Source organism: Microtus pennsylvanicus, chromosome 4 (genome assembly GCF_037038515.1).
Source record: "Microtus pennsylvanicus isolate mMicPen1 chromosome 4, mMicPen1.hap1, whole genome shotgun sequence".
Lineage (NCBI taxonomy): Eukaryota > Metazoa > Chordata > Mammalia > Rodentia > Cricetidae > Microtus > Microtus pennsylvanicus.
In genome coordinates, this window is record NC_134582.1 from 139,787,109 (window position 1) to 139,803,586 (window position 16,478).

Here is a 16,478-nt window from a genome sequence, read left to right on the forward strand (position 1 = left end):
ATAGCAAGTCCCAGGCCAGCCAGGGCTACGTACTGTGGGACCTTGCCTCAAAAGCAAACAAACAAAATAAAATATAATATAGAAAAGCAAACTGAAGGAATTTTCTGGAAAATGAGTGGTGGTTTGAATAAGAATGGCCCCCATGGCTCACGATTTGAATGCTCAGTCATTTGGGAAAGACACTACTTGAGAAGGTTACAAGGGAAGGGCCCTCTGCAGTAGAGTAGGGTGGTCTTGTTGGAAGTGTGTCAATGGGAGGAGACTCTGAGGTTTCAAGCATCAAAGTCAGCCCAGTGGCTCTTTCATCCTGCTGCCTATTGCTCAGGACACAGAACTCTCAGCTTCGTCTCCAGCACATGTCTGCCTGCATGCGGCCATGCTTCCCGCCAGGACAATAATGAACTAACACTCAGAAACTGAGCAGGCCTCTATGAAATGTTTTCCTTTATAAGAACTGCCATGGTCATGGTGTCTCTTCGCAGCAATAGAACAGTGTGTAGGACAATGTGCCTAACACAGCAACAAGAGAACGAAGCTTAGAAGCAGTAAGGGTTCACTGACCAGAACAGCTGCTACTGATAAACTCTCTTCAATTCCCTCAGAGCCAACAGTCTGTCCTAGCTGAGACTAGTTACTGTAACGCACCTGCCCTTCACTAGTTACCCAGGCTAGTTTCAAACCTCTGATCTCAAAGGATCCTCCAGCTTCCGTCCTCCAAATACACACTACAGTGCCTGGCTCACATTATATTTTAAAAGCAATAGTTTGCTCAATATGCCCACAAACCCAACAAAGCAAAGATTTATAGTGCCTGGGTAAGACTACTTTATTCTCCAATATGATCAATGTATAATTAGGGTATCACATTGTAATAAAAGGTATAAAAAAGCCACTGATAGAACAAACTAGCTTAAATATGGAATTCTCGACTCATTCAAACCAGAAACTCAACACTCAACTTTGTATTTAGACCTAGGAATAGTTGTATACTTAAGCTCAACCTACAATTCCTGACTTAAGTGCTTTTCTAACAAAGGGATAAGAGGTGGCAAATTTCAACCTGTGGTCTAAAACTGAACATCAGCCCACATTTTTGTTTATGGGCTAACTTTTCTTTCCTAAATAGTTGGGGAAAACTCAAAAAAAAGAAATGATATTTTGCAAAACATTAAAAGTCTATGAAATTCAAACTTTAGTACCATAAGTAAAATTTTACTAGACCATAGCCATGCTCATTCATTTACATATTGTCTATGGCTCCATGGCACTGCATCTGTAACAGTGACTAAGTACATAACCCAGAAATCCGGACATAATGACATCCTAGAAATGTACTTTAAAAACAGATGTTCCTTTTTCAACACAATGAGCTTCTAGAAAAAACAATACTATGTTTTACTTGTTTCTGACTGGTATTTAATAAAGCCATTTAATTAACTAGTGGCTGAATAAGAGGAAACTAATAATGCCTCCACTTCGGAAGAACTATATTCTGACCCTATAATTCAGCAGCAACATATATAAACCAAGTTAGGACTTCACAAAGCTCACTAACATAGTCTGGTTTACCAGCTCTGTTCAGAACTCTTTCTCAGAAACAAGCTGAATGTTCTTCCTCTGACCTCTTGGATTCCATTATGCTGTGTAACTCCTATGGCATTTAACCCTTTGTCTAAGCATTTAAGAGTATTTGCCCTGTGCCCTTAATAATGGGCAGAAGTTCCTAGTAAATGAGTCCAAAGTCTCTTGTGTCCCAGCTAGCCTCAAGTTCACTGTGTAGCTGAGGATGACCTTCAACTTCATGTCCTCCTACCTCCACCTCCCAAGTGCTAGGATTACAGATGTGCCTCACTATGCCATCTTAGCTACATCTTCAGTTTCTAAAACACTCTTAAGTTTTAATCCCAGCATGTACTTCTGTCTGTCAAAAAGAGGAAATATATCCTACTAATAGTATACACAAATGAAAACAACCTCAAAATAAAAACTGAAACTTGACAGGATCAGAAATATGAATGCCCTCACCTTTTACATCCGCTATTGGCATTAACCTCACTTGTATTCTGCATCTTTAAAAATCCTCACTCACCAGTCAGCAGCACAGGCTCTCAGAGTTCAAATGTTCAGACAGAAGGCTTACCTATGTGTCCTTGGTCTCTGATTTAAAGAAGCCGTCCTGCCTGGACTATGTTGGCTTCCAAGCCTCGCAGGACTAGTCATGTAGTCATTAGGAACTGTTGGGGGCTTGACAGGCTCTAGCGTTTTATAAGGCGTATTCCGCCTAAAGAAGAAAAGTGGAAAAATGGATAATGAATGAGAGAAACAAAGTAGTACGCCTCCCAAATTTGCTATAATCTCTGAGATTATAATTGAATTAATAATAATCATCATCATCATCTCTGAGATATTAACTGTAATAGAATTTTGTTTTACAATTTTAATTTTAAAAAAGATTGGCAAGATGGCTCAGAGGGTAAAGGTGCTTGTCACTCAAATTAGAGACCTTACTTAGTTCAGTCCCTAGAACCCATTTATTTACACATGGTGAGGGTGCATCCACAGGGGAGCACACACACACACACTTCACAAAGTTGTACTTTGACCTCTAAAAAGTGCACACCAGGCATTACACACATACACTCTCTCTAATGACAAACAGAAAAAACTTTAAGAGTAATATAAACAAAAACTTTAATTGTGACAAATTTTGCTATTTTTACATAAAAATTAAAATCTGGCTAGGCGCACACCTTTAATCCCAACAATCAGGGAGCAGAGGAAGGCAGATCCTTCTGAGTTCGAGGCCAGCCTGGCCTACAGAGTAAGTTTCAAGACATCCAGGGCTGTCACACAGAGAAACCCTGTCTCGAAAAAAAAAAATCAAAAAATAAAATTTGTTGCTCTTTCTTGGAAAAATTATTGGAAAGGCACATTTAAATTTCTAACATTATCACTAAAAATGATGGTTATAATCTTTAATGCTTAATAACATGTAATATTAAAATACACTATACTCAGCTTAGTCATTTAAGCCTTTCTACATGGGGTTGGAAAAACAAAAAACAAAACAACAAAAAAGAAAGTTGGCTAATTGATCCCCTCCACAAAAGCAAGAAATCTAATATGGTATTTCCAAGTAACTAATCCTTCAGAAATATCTTGGAAAATATAGATACAATTAATACGACGACAGGGGACGAGAAGTCACCACTACGTTTTCCATCTTCCCACAAAGCCACTGCAGTATGCAGATGCCTGTGACGAGCTGTGCACTTAAGAGTCACCTGAGTACAGTCCTCGGTGTAAGATGCCATGGAACAGGAGAAGCAGGAGATGGAGACTAAAGCAAACTACACAAAGCACACCACTTATTCAACAAATCATAAATGCAAGTGGAGGCACCATAAGGAACGCTCTGGTCAATCCACTTAAAGTAAATTGTAAAGCCAATTAACATTTTTTAATACACAAACAAAAACTGGTATCCATTTACACATATACAAAAGATTATTAATATTTGGCATGGTGGCACCCACAATCCCAATGCAAAGAAGGTGAAGACAGGCTATCTAGTTTACTACCCAGCCAATCTAACGTCATTAGTGAGCTTCGGGCTAATAAGAGATCCTCTCTTTAAGGAGGTGGGCAGCTTTCCTAAGGGTAAAACCTGAGGAGTTGTCCTCTGGGCTAAACACATACACACGCTTATGTATACATTAAACATGAGAGAGAGAGAGAGAGAGAGAGAGAGAGAGAGAGAGAGAGAGAGAGAGAGATTGATTGATTGTAAAGCAGGAAGATTTCGTTTGGGATTCTGTTTAGGGAAGAAAGAATGAGTATCAGTCTGAGGTGTCCTGCCAAGCTGACACTGAGTATCATCACAGGACCCACGGGCCTTACCGGCTGTTCTCTGACCTTCGCACACACACGCACATACACACACTCACAAAATAAATGAATGTAAGGGGTTGTACTACCAGAGAGAACATGCACTTAGGTCTCGGGAATTCTTAGTAGAATGCAGTTAAATTCATACCCCAAAGTCCCTCGGCCTGACACAGGAGGGCTTGGTGGTTTCTGCGTGGGAGGATTTGTTCTCGACAATGTGCCAGTTCTTGCAGGCTGGTTATTTCCGTGCTAAAATGTGGAAAGAAAGATTTTATTTTTGTATCAACTTGTTCTCTTGATGTTTTAACATGATGTCTTTTCCTTAACAACAGAATGTGAAATAAGGATTCCCAGACAGTACTAATACAGTTTGTCATTATATTTTAAAAGTTCAAAAGCCACCTGCATTCAGTTCTTCCTGTCATTTTGTGCTATTCATATCAATTTATGCAAAATACAGGTGAGACTACTAGATTTTATAATTTATTATTAGATATTCACGGATATCAAATTTATTTGTATTCAAGAATCAGGATTATTAAAATACTTCAATAAACATTTATATGTGCATAAATGTAAACCACAAAGCTATCAATCTGCTAAAATACTCATCTCAAGTATAATCTTTATCCTGATAATTCAACAACAAAATCACATGACGTCTGGGAAACCTATCTCTAAGTCAATGGAAGCAAAGCAACTGTAAAAACATGAGCAAAGCAGAAACTGTTAGCAAGATTAATGTTCCTAAAGTGCAAACGTCAATATATCTTGGATATATTAACACAGCCAAGCTAACGCTGATTTGATCTAAGTTTCAGCATATTTAATCTATGTGAATCCTACAGGAAAAAGCAGACAGACATAAGAGTTTTCACATTTCAGTGGCTCTGCAGCCTCTGTCAACAGAGAGGACATACTGTGGATCAAATGAGAAGTAAGATGTCTTACCTTGGCTTTTAGCCACTTTATGTTGGCAAAAACAAAAAAGAGGGGAAAAAGTAGAAATTAATTCTAGGTAAGTTGTATCTGACAGGACAGGTTGACATTTATATTACTGAATTTATGTTAACAAGCTTTATCCAGCTATATTTCTTATACACTGTAGAAGAAAAGTACCTATAGGAACTAGGGAAATGCTTGTGTGTTCCACTTGTTTTCCAACAGTACTGGGACTTGAACTCAGGACTGCATACGTTAGTCAAGCACTCTACCAATGAGCTACATCCAGCCACTAAGTTCCCGGACTGGACTTGAACTGATTTTGTGGTCCAGACAAGACTTGAGTTTATGATTCCCTTGTCTCAGCCTTTCCAGGCAGCTGGGATTGCAGGCTTTTGTCACCAGGTCTAACGTATGAGTACTTTTAAAAAGAAGTAACTTTCTAAAGAAACTACTAATTAAGCCAATCTCGAGCACGCCTAAAAATTTCTTGGGTTAGCATTTAACCCACGCATCTAATCCAACTGAATTACAGCTCATAGGGAGCTGGAAAGGCATCTCGACAGGTAAGTCTGCAGTGGCTTCTACAGGTGACAGCATCCAGCACCCACATGAGGCATTCCAGTGACAAAGGATCAAATGCCCTCTCTTCTGGCCTCCACAGGCACTGCACTCATGTGTACACAGACCCTGTACACACATATACACATAATTAAAGATAAAAATGTTTCATTTGACTTAAATAAGCGACAGAAAAGCAGAAGATTTTTAATATGTGGAAGTATCTAAATTAAATCTTTAATACTACAAAAAATAAAGTAGATAAGTAATGAACAAACACATGTTTAAACATCATCAGCTATTAAGAGTGCATACTGCTTTAGAAAAGGCTTGAGGAGGACCTGGGTATGGTGCCTTTAATGCCAGCTCTTGGGAGACAGAAACAATCAGATGTCGTCAGTCAAAGCCAGCCTGGTATATGGAGGGAGTTTCAAGCCAGTCAGAGCTACATAGTAAAACTCTGTCTCAAAATAAAATAAAAATAAAAACTCACAAGTTGTTTTCAAATTCAGAAAAGAATGTGGTCAAGCACACCTCAGTGTTTCAAAATAAAATCATTAAGCCCCGACTAAAGCCTGGGAATGCAGCTCACTTGGCAGAGTTCTGTGTAGCACACAGCAACATGGGGTTTCATTCTGAGCATCATATAGCCCAGGTATGGTGGCATACTTCTGAAAACTCAGAATTAGGAAGGTTGGAGTAGCTACAAAGCAAGTGTTACACCAGTTTGGGATTTAAGACACCCTATCCGAAAAACAAAAACAAAAATATGGGTGGTGTGTTATGAAAAAGATATGTATAAAACTGACAAGTAATAAAAACATTTAAAATACGTACACACACACACACACACTGAAATCATCTAATAGCAGATTGGCCAAATTCTAACTGCAGAATGAAGAGTCCGGAAATTCTCATTTCTAGACTATGTAAGTCTTGAGCAAACATACACTACTAGGAAGCTATATGTTGCTATTTGCTTATTGAGCAGTTCAGCCACCATTGTAAATTATAGAAATGGCACTTTGATTGTAAAGATTAATTCTGTGAGAGACGACCAGCTGACACACCTGATTGTAAAGATTACTTCTGTGAGAGACAGCTGACACACCTGATTGTAAAGATTACTTCTGTGAGAGACGACAGCTGACACACCTGATTGTAAAGACTACTTCTGTGAGAGACAGCTGACACACCTGATTGTAAAGACTACTTCTGTGAGAGACGACAGCTGACACACCTGATTGTAAAGACTACTTCTGTGAGAGACGACAGCTGACACACCTGATTGTAAAGACTACTTCTGTGAGAGACGACAGCTGACACACCTGATTGTAAAGACTACTTCTGTGAGAGACGACAGCTGACACACCTGATTGTAAAGACTACTTCTGTGAGAGACGACAGCTGACACACCTGATTGTAAAGACTACTTCTGTGAGAGACGACAGCTGACACACCTGATTGTAAAGACTACTTCTGTGAGAGACGACAGCTGACACACCTGATTGTAAAGACTACTTCTGTGAGAGACGACAGCTGACACACCTGATTGTAAAGATTACTTCTGTGAGAGACGACAGCTGACACACCTGATTGTAAAGACTACTTCTGTGAGAGACGACAGCTGACACACCTGATTGTAAAGACTACTTCTGTGAGAGACGACAGCTGACACACCTGATTGTAAAGACTACTTCTGTGAGAGACGACAGCTGACACACCTGATTGTAAAGATTACTTCTGTGAGAGACGACAGCTGACACACCTGATTGTAAAGACTACTTCTGTGAGAGACGACAGCTGACACACCTGATTGTAAAGACTACTTCTGTGAGAGACGACAGCTGACACACCTGATTGTAAAGACTACTTCTGTGAGAGACGACAGCTGACACACCTGATTGTAAAGATTACTTCTGTGAGAGACGACAGCTGACACACCTGATTGTAAAGACTACTTCTGTGAGAGACGACAGCTGACACACCTGATTGTAAAGACTACTTCTGTGAGAGACGACAGCTGACACACCTGATTGTAAAGACTACTTCTGTGAGAGACGACAGCTGACACACCTGATTGTAAAGACTACTTCTGTGAGAGACGACAGCTGACACACCTGATTGTAAAGACTACTTCTGTGAGAGACGACAGCTGACACACCTGATTGTAAAGACTACTTCTGTGAGAGACGACAGCTGACACACCTGATTGTAAAGACTACTTCTGTGAGAGACGACAGCTGACACACCTGATTGTAAAGACTACTTCTGTGAGAGACGACAGCTGACACACCTGATTGTAAAGACTACTTCTGTGAGAGACAGCTGACACACCTGATTGTAAAGACTACTTCTGTGAGAGACGACAGCTGACACACCTGATTGTAAAGACTACTTCTGTGAGAGACGACAGCTGACACACCTGATTGTAAAGACTACTTCTGTGAGAGACGACAGCTGACACACCTGATTGTAAAGACTACTTCTGTGAGAGACGACAGCTGACACACCTGATTGTAAAGACTACTTCTGTGAGAGACGACAGCTGACACACCTGATTGTAAAGACTACTTCTGTGAGAGACGACAGCTGACACACCTGATTGTAAAGATTACTTCAGCACCTGATTGTAAAGACTACTTCTGTGAGAGACGACAGCTGACACACCTGATTGTAAAGACTACTTCTGTGAGAGACGACAGCTGACACACCTGATTGTAAAGACTACTTCTGTGAGAGACGACAGCTGACACACCTGATTGTAAAGACTACTTCTGTGAGAGACAGCTGACACACCTGATTGTAAAGACTACTTCTGTGAGAGACGACAGCTGACACACCTGATTGTAAAGACTACTTCTGTGAGAGACGACAGCTGACACACCTGATTGTAAAGACTACTTCTGTGAGAGACAGCTGACACACCTGATTGTAAAGACTACTTCTGTGAGAGACAGCTGACACACCTGATTGTAAAGACTACTTCTGTGAGAGACAGCTGACACACCTGATTGTAAAGACTACTTCTGTGAGAGACAGCTGACACACCTGATTGTAAAGACTACTTCTGTGAGAGACAGCTGACACACCTGATTGTAAAGACTACTTCTGTGAGAGACAGCTGACACACCTGATTGTAAAGACTACTTCTGTGAGAGACAGCTGACACACCTGATTGTAAAGACTACTTCTGTGAGAGACGACAGCTGACACACCTGATTGTAAAGACTACTTCTGTGAGAGACGACAGCTGACACACCTGATTGTAAAGACTACTTCTGTGAGAGACGACAGCTGACACACCTGATTGTAAAGACTACTTCTGTGAGAGACGACAGCTGACACACCTGATTGTAAAGATTACTTCAGCACCTGATTGTAAAGACTACTTCTGTGAGAGACGACAGCTGACACACCTGATTGTAAAGACTACTTCTGTGAGAGACGACAGCTGACACACCTGATTGTAAAGATTACTTCAGCACCTGATTGTAAAGACTACTTCTGTGAGAGACGACAGCTGACACACCTGATTGTAAAGACTACTTCTGTGAGAGACGACAGCTGACACACCTGATTGTAAAGACTACTTCTGTGAGAGACGACAGCTGACACACCTGATTGTAAAGACTACTTCTGTGAGAGACGACAGCTGACACACCTGATTGTAAAGATTACTTCAGCACCTGATTGTAAAGACTACTTCTGTGAGAGACGACAGCTGACACACCTGATTGTAAAGACTACTTCTGTGAGAGACGACAGCTGACACACCTGATTGTAAAGATTACTTCAGCACCTGATTGTAAAGACTACTTCTGTGAGAGACGACAGCTGACACACCTGATTGTAAAGACTACTTCTGTGAGAGACGACAGCTGACACACCTGATTGTAAAGACTACTTCTGTGAGAGACGACAGCTGACACACCTGATTGTAAAGACTACTTCTGTGAGAGACGACAGCTGACACACCTGATTGTAAAGACTACTTCTGTGAGAGACGACAGCTGACACACCTGATTGTAAAGACTACTTCTGTGAGAGACGACAGCTGACACACCTGATTGTAAAGACTACTTCTGTGAGAGACGACAGCTGACACACCTGATTGTAAAGACTACTTCTGTGAGAGACGACAGCTGACACACCTGATTGTAAAGACTACTTCTGTGAGAGACGACAGCTGACACACCTGATTGTAAAGACTACTTCTGTGAGAGACGACAGCTGACACACCTGATTGTAAAGACTACTTCTGTGAGAGACGACAGCTGACACACCTGATTGTAAAGACTACTTCTGTGAGAGACAGCTGACACACCTGATTGTAAAGACTACTTCTGTGAGAGACAGCTGACACACCTGATTGTAAAGACTACTTCTGTGAGAGACAGCTGACACACCTGATTGTAAAGACTACTTCTGTGAGAGACAGCTGACACACCTGATTGTAAAGACTACTTCTGTGAGAGACAGCTGACACACCTGATTGTAAAGACTACTTCTGTGAGAGACAGCTGACACACCTGATTGTAAAGACTACTTCTGTGAGAGACAGCTGACACACCTGATTGTAAAGACTACTTCTGTGAGAGACAGCTGACACACCTGATTGTAAAGACTACTTCTGTGAGAGACGACAGCTGACACACCTGATTGTAAAGACTACTTCTGTGAGAGACGACAGCTGACACACCTGATTGTAAAGACTACTTCTGTGAGAGACGACAGCTGACACACCTGATTGTAAAGACTACTTCTGTGAGAGACGACAGCTGACACACCTGATTGTAAAGACTACTTCTGTGAGAGACAGCTGACACACCTGATTGTAAAGACTACTTCTGTGAGAGACAGCTGACACACCTGATTGTAAAGACTACTTCTGTGAGAGACGACAGCTGACACACCTGATTGTAAAGATTACTTCTGTGAGAGACGACAGCTGACACACCTGATTGTAAAGACTACTTCTGTGAGAGACAGCTGACACACCTGATTGTAAAGACTACTTCTGTGAGAGACGACAGCTGACACACCTGATTGTAAAGACTACTTCTGTGAGAGACGACAGCTGACACACCTGATTGTAAAGACTACTTCTGTGAGAGACGACAGCTGACACACCTGATTGTAAAGACTACTTCTGTGAGAGACGACAGCTGACACACCTGATTGTAAAGACTACTTCTGTGAGAGACAGCTGACACACCTGATTGTAAAGATTACTTCTGTGAGAGACGACAGCTGACACACCTGATTGTAAAGATTACTTCTGTGAGAGACGACAGCTGACACACCTGATTGTAAAGACTACTTCTGTGAGAGACGACAGCTGACACACCTGATTGTAAAGACTACTTCTGTGAGAGACGACAGCTGACACACCTGATTGTAAAGACTACTTCTGTGAGAGACGACAGCTGACACACCTGATTGTAAAGACTACTTCTGTGAGAGACGACAGCTGACACACCTGATTGTAAAGATTACTTCTGTGAGAGACGACAGCTGACACACCTGATTGTAAAGACTACTTCTGTGAGAGACGACAGCTGACACACCTGATTGTAAAGACTACTTCTGTGAGAGACGACCCGCTGACACACCTGATTGTAAAGACTACTTCTGTGAGAGACAGCTGACACACCTGATTGTAAAGACTACTTCTGTGAGAGACAGCTGACACACCTGATTGTAAAGACTACTTCTGTGAGAGACGACAGCTGACACACCTGATTGTAAAGACTACTTCTGTGAGAGACGACAGCTGACACACCTGATTGTAAAGATTACTTCTGTGAGAGACGACAGCTGACACACCTGATTGTAAAGATTACTTCTGTGAGAGACGACAGCTGACACACCTGATTGTAAAGACTACTTCTGTGAGAGACGACAGCTGACACACCTGATTGTAAAGACTACTTCTGTGAGAGACGACAGCTGACACACCTGATTGTAAAGACTACTTCTGTGAGAGACGACAGCTGACACACCTGATTGTAAAGATTACTTCAGCACCTGATTGTAAAGACTACTTCTGTGAGAGACGACAGCTGACACACCTGATTGTAAAGACTACTTCTGTGAGAGACGACAGCTGACACACCTGATTGTAAAGACTACTTCTGTGAGAGACGACAGCTGACACACCTGATTGTAAAGACTACTTCTGTGAGAGACGACAGCTGACACACCTGATTGTAAAGACTACTTCTGTGAGAGACGACAGCTGACACACCTGATTGTAAAGACTACTTCTGTGAGAGACGACAGCTGACACACCTGATTGTAAAGACTACTTCTGTGAGAGACGACAGCTGACACACCTGATTGTAAAGACTACTTCTGTGAGAGACGACAGCTGACACACCTGATTGTAAAGACTACTTCTGTGAGAGACGACAGCTGACACACCTGATTGTAAAGACTACTTCTGTGAGAGACGACAGCTGACACACCTGATTGTAAAGACTACTTCTGTGAGAGACGACAGCTGACACACCTGATTGTAAAGACTACTTCTGTGAGAGACGACAGCTGACACACCTGATTGTAAAGACTACTTCTGTGAGAGACGACAGCTGACACACCTGATTGTAAAGACTACTTCTGTGAGAGACGACAGCTGACACACCTGATTGTAAAGACTACTTCTGTGAGAGACGACAGCTGACACACCTGATTGTAAAGACTACTTCTGTGAGAGACGACAGCTGACACACCTGATTGTAAAGACTACTTCTGTGAGAGACGACAGCTGACACACCTGATTGTAAAGACTACTTCTGTGAGAGACGACAGCTGACACACCTGATTGTAAAGATTACTTCAGCACCTGATTGTAAAGACTACTTCTGTGAGAGACGACAGCTGACACACCTGATTGTAAAGACTACTTCTGTGAGAGACGACAGCTGACACACCTGATTGTAAAGACTACTTCTGTGAGAGACGACAGCTGACACACCTGATTGTAAAGATTACTTCTGTGAGAGACGACAGCTGACACACCTGATTGTAAAGACTACTTCTGTGAGAGACGACAGCTGACACACCTGATTGTAAAGATTACTTCTGCAGCTGATTGTAAAGACTACTTCTGCACGTGATTGTAAAGACTACTTCTGTGAGAGACGACAGCTGACACACCTGATTGTAAAGACTACTTCTGTGAGAGACGACAGCTGACACACCTGATTGTAAAGATTACTTCTGTGAGAGACGACAGCTGACACACCTGATTGTAAAGACTACTTCTGTGAGAGACGACAGCTGACACACCTGACTGTAAAGACTACTTCTGTGAGAGACGACAGCTGACACACCTGATTGTAAAGACTACTTCTGTGAGAGACGACAGCTGACACACCTGATTGTAAAGACTACTTCTGTGAGAGACGACAGCTGACACACCTGATTGTAAAGACTACTTCTGTGAGAGACGACAGCTGACACACCTGATTGTAAAGACTACTTCTGTGAGAGACGACAGCTGACACACCTGATTGTAAAGACTACTTCTGTGAGAGACGACAGCTGACACACCTGATTGTAAAGACTACTTCTGTGAGAGACGACAGCTGACACACCTGATTGTAAAGACTACTTCTGTGAGAGACAGCTGACACACCTGATTGTAAAGACTACTTCTGTGAGAGACGACAGCTGACACACCTGATTGTAAAGACTACTTCTGTGAGAGACGACAGCTGACACACCTGATTGTAAAGACTACTTCTGTGAGAGACGACAGCTGACACACCTGATTGTAAAGACTACTTCTGTGAGAGACGACAGCTGACACACCTGATTGTAAAGACTACTTCTGTGAGAGACGACAGCTGACACACCTGATTGTAAAGACTACTTCTGTGAGAGACGACAGCTGACACACCTGATTGTAAAGATTACTTCAGCACCTGATTGTAAAGACTACTTCTGTGAGAGACGACAGCTGACACACCTGATTGTAAAGACTACTTCTGTGAGAGACGACAGCTGACACACCTGATTGTAAAGACTACTTCTGTGAGAGACGACAGCTGACACACCTGATTGTAAAGACTACTTCTGTGAGAGACAGCTGACACACCTGATTGTAAAGACTACTTCTGTGAGAGACGACAGCTGACACACCTGATTGTAAAGACTACTTCTGTGAGAGACGACAGCTGACACACCTGATTGTAAAGACTACTTCTGTGAGAGACAGCTGACACACCTGATTGTAAAGACTACTTCTGTGAGAGACAGCTGACACACCTGATTGTAAAGACTACTTCTGTGAGAGACAGCTGACACACCTGATTGTAAAGACTACTTCTGTGAGAGACAGCTGACACACCTGATTGTAAAGACTACTTCTGTGAGAGACAGCTGACACACCTGATTGTAAAGACTACTTCTGTGAGAGACAGCTGACACACCTGATTGTAAAGACTACTTCTGTGAGAGACAGCTGACACACCTGATTGTAAAGACTACTTCTGTGAGAGACGACAGCTGACACACCTGATTGTAAAGACTACTTCTGTGAGAGACGACAGCTGACACACCTGATTGTAAAGACTACTTCTGTGAGAGACGACAGCTGACACACCTGATTGTAAAGACTACTTCTGTGAGAGACGACAGCTGACACACCTGATTGTAAAGATTACTTCAGCACCTGATTGTAAAGACTACTTCTGTGAGAGACGACAGCTGACACACCTGATTGTAAAGACTACTTCTGTGAGAGACGACAGCTGACACACCTGATTGTAAAGATTACTTCAGCACCTGATTGTAAAGACTACTTCTGTGAGAGACGACAGCTGACACACCTGATTGTAAAGACTACTTCTGTGAGAGACGACAGCTGACACACCTGATTGTAAAGACTACTTCTGTGAGAGACGACAGCTGACACACCTGATTGTAAAGACTACTTCTGTGAGAGACGACAGCTGACACACCTGATTGTAAAGATTACTTCAGCACCTGATTGTAAAGACTACTTCTGTGAGAGACGACAGCTGACACACCTGATTGTAAAGACTACTTCTGTGAGAGACGACAGCTGACACACCTGATTGTAAAGATTACTTCAGCACCTGATTGTAAAGACTACTTCTGTGAGAGACGACAGCTGACACACCTGATTGTAAAGACTACTTCTGTGAGAGACGACAGCTGACACACCTGATTGTAAAGACTACTTCTGTGAGAGACGACAGCTGACACACCTGATTGTAAAGACTACTTCTGTGAGAGACGACAGCTGACACACCTGATTGTAAAGACTACTTCTGTGAGAGACGACAGCTGACACACCTGATTGTAAAGACTACTTCTGTGAGAGACGACAGCTGACACACCTGATTGTAAAGACTACTTCTGTGAGAGACGACAGCTGACACACCTGATTGTAAAGACTACTTCTGTGAGAGACGACAGCTGACACACCTGATTGTAAAGACTACTTCTGTGAGAGACGACAGCTGACACACCTGATTGTAAAGACTACTTCTGTGAGAGACGACAGCTGACACACCTGATTGTAAAGACTACTTCTGTGAGAGACGACAGCTGACACACCTGATTGTAAAGACTACTTCTGTGAGAGACAGCTGACACACCTGATTGTAAAGACTACTTCTGTGAGAGACAGCTGACACACCTGATTGTAAAGACTACTTCTGTGAGAGACAGCTGACACACCTGATTGTAAAGACTACTTCTGTGAGAGACAGCTGACACACCTGATTGTAAAGACTACTTCTGTGAGAGACAGCTGACACACCTGATTGTAAAGACTACTTCTGTGAGAGACAGCTGACACACCTGATTGTAAAGACTACTTCTGTGAGAGACAGCTGACACACCTGATTGTAAAGACTACTTCTGTGAGAGACAGCTGACACACCTGATTGTAAAGACTACTTCTGTGAGAGACGACAGCTGACACACCTGATTGTAAAGACTACTTCTGTGAGAGACGACAGCTGACACACCTGATTGTAAAGACTACTTCTGTGAGAGACGACAGCTGACACACCTGATTGTAAAGACTACTTCTGTGAGAGACGACAGCTGACACACCTGATTGTAAAGACTACTTCTGTGAGAGACAGCTGACACACCTGATTGTAAAGACTACTTCTGTGAGAGACAGCTGACACACCTGATTGTAAAGACTACTTCTGTGAGAGACGACAGCTGACACACCTGATTGTAAAGATTACTTCTGTGAGAGACGACAGCTGACACACCTGATTGTAAAGACTACTTCTGTGAGAGACAGCTGACACACCTGATTGTAAAGACTACTTCTGTGAGAGACGACAGCTGACACACCTGATTGTAAAGACTACTTCTGTGAGAGACGACAGCTGACACACCTGATTGTAAAGACTACTTCTGTGAGAGACGACAGCTGACACACCTGATTGTAAAGACTACTTCTGTGAGAGACGACAGCTGACACACCTGATTGTAAAGACTACTTCTGTGAGAGACAGCTGACACACCTGATTGTAAAGATTACTTCTGTGAGAGACGACAGCTGACACACCTGATTGTAAAGATTACTTCTGTGAGAGACGACAGCTGACACACCTGATTGTAAAGACTACTTCTGTGAGAGACGACAGCTGACACACCTGATTGTAAAGACTACTTCTGTGAGAGACGACAGCTGACACACCTGATTGTAAAGACTACTTCTGTGAGAGACGACAGCTGACACACCTGATTGTAAAGACTACTTCTGTGAGAGACGACAGCTGACACACCTGATTGTAAAGATTACTTCAGCACCTGATTGTAAAGACTACTTCTGTGAGAGACGACAGCTGACACACCTGATTGTAAAGACTACTTCTGTGAGAGACGACAGCTGACACACCTGATTGTAAAGATTACTTCAGCACCTGATTGTAAAGACTACTTCTGTGAGAGACGACAGCTGACACACCTGATTGTAAAGACTACTTCTGTGAGAGACGACAGCTGACACACCTGATTGTAAAGACTACTTCTGTGAGAGACGACAGCTGACACACCTGATTGTAAAGACTACTTCTGTGAGAGAC

The 16,478-nt window shown here is 42.3% G+C and overlaps 1 protein-coding gene across 10 annotated transcripts in view; it reads right to left on the reverse strand.

Moving 5' to 3' along the window:
* Nucleotides 1-16,478, reverse strand: part of Abi1 (abl interactor 1) — a 98,217-nt gene that overhangs the window by 18,862 nt on the left and 62,877 nt on the right. For 5 of the 10 annotated variants that reach the window (XM_075970654.1, XM_075970651.1, XM_075970646.1 and 2 more), the window contains exons 4-6: nucleotides 4,840-4,854; nucleotides 4,037-4,137; nucleotides 2,141-2,281 (exon numbers count right to left, since the gene is read on the reverse strand). In XM_075970654.1, the coding sequence (XP_075826769.1) occupies nucleotides 2,141-2,281; nucleotides 4,037-4,137; nucleotides 4,840-4,854 (257 nt within the window). The remainder of the gene's footprint in view (nucleotides 1-2,140; nucleotides 2,282-4,036; nucleotides 4,138-4,839; nucleotides 4,855-16,478) is intronic. The other 5 variants (XM_075970655.1, XM_075970653.1, XM_075970649.1 and 2 more) reach the window with 1 other exon arrangement.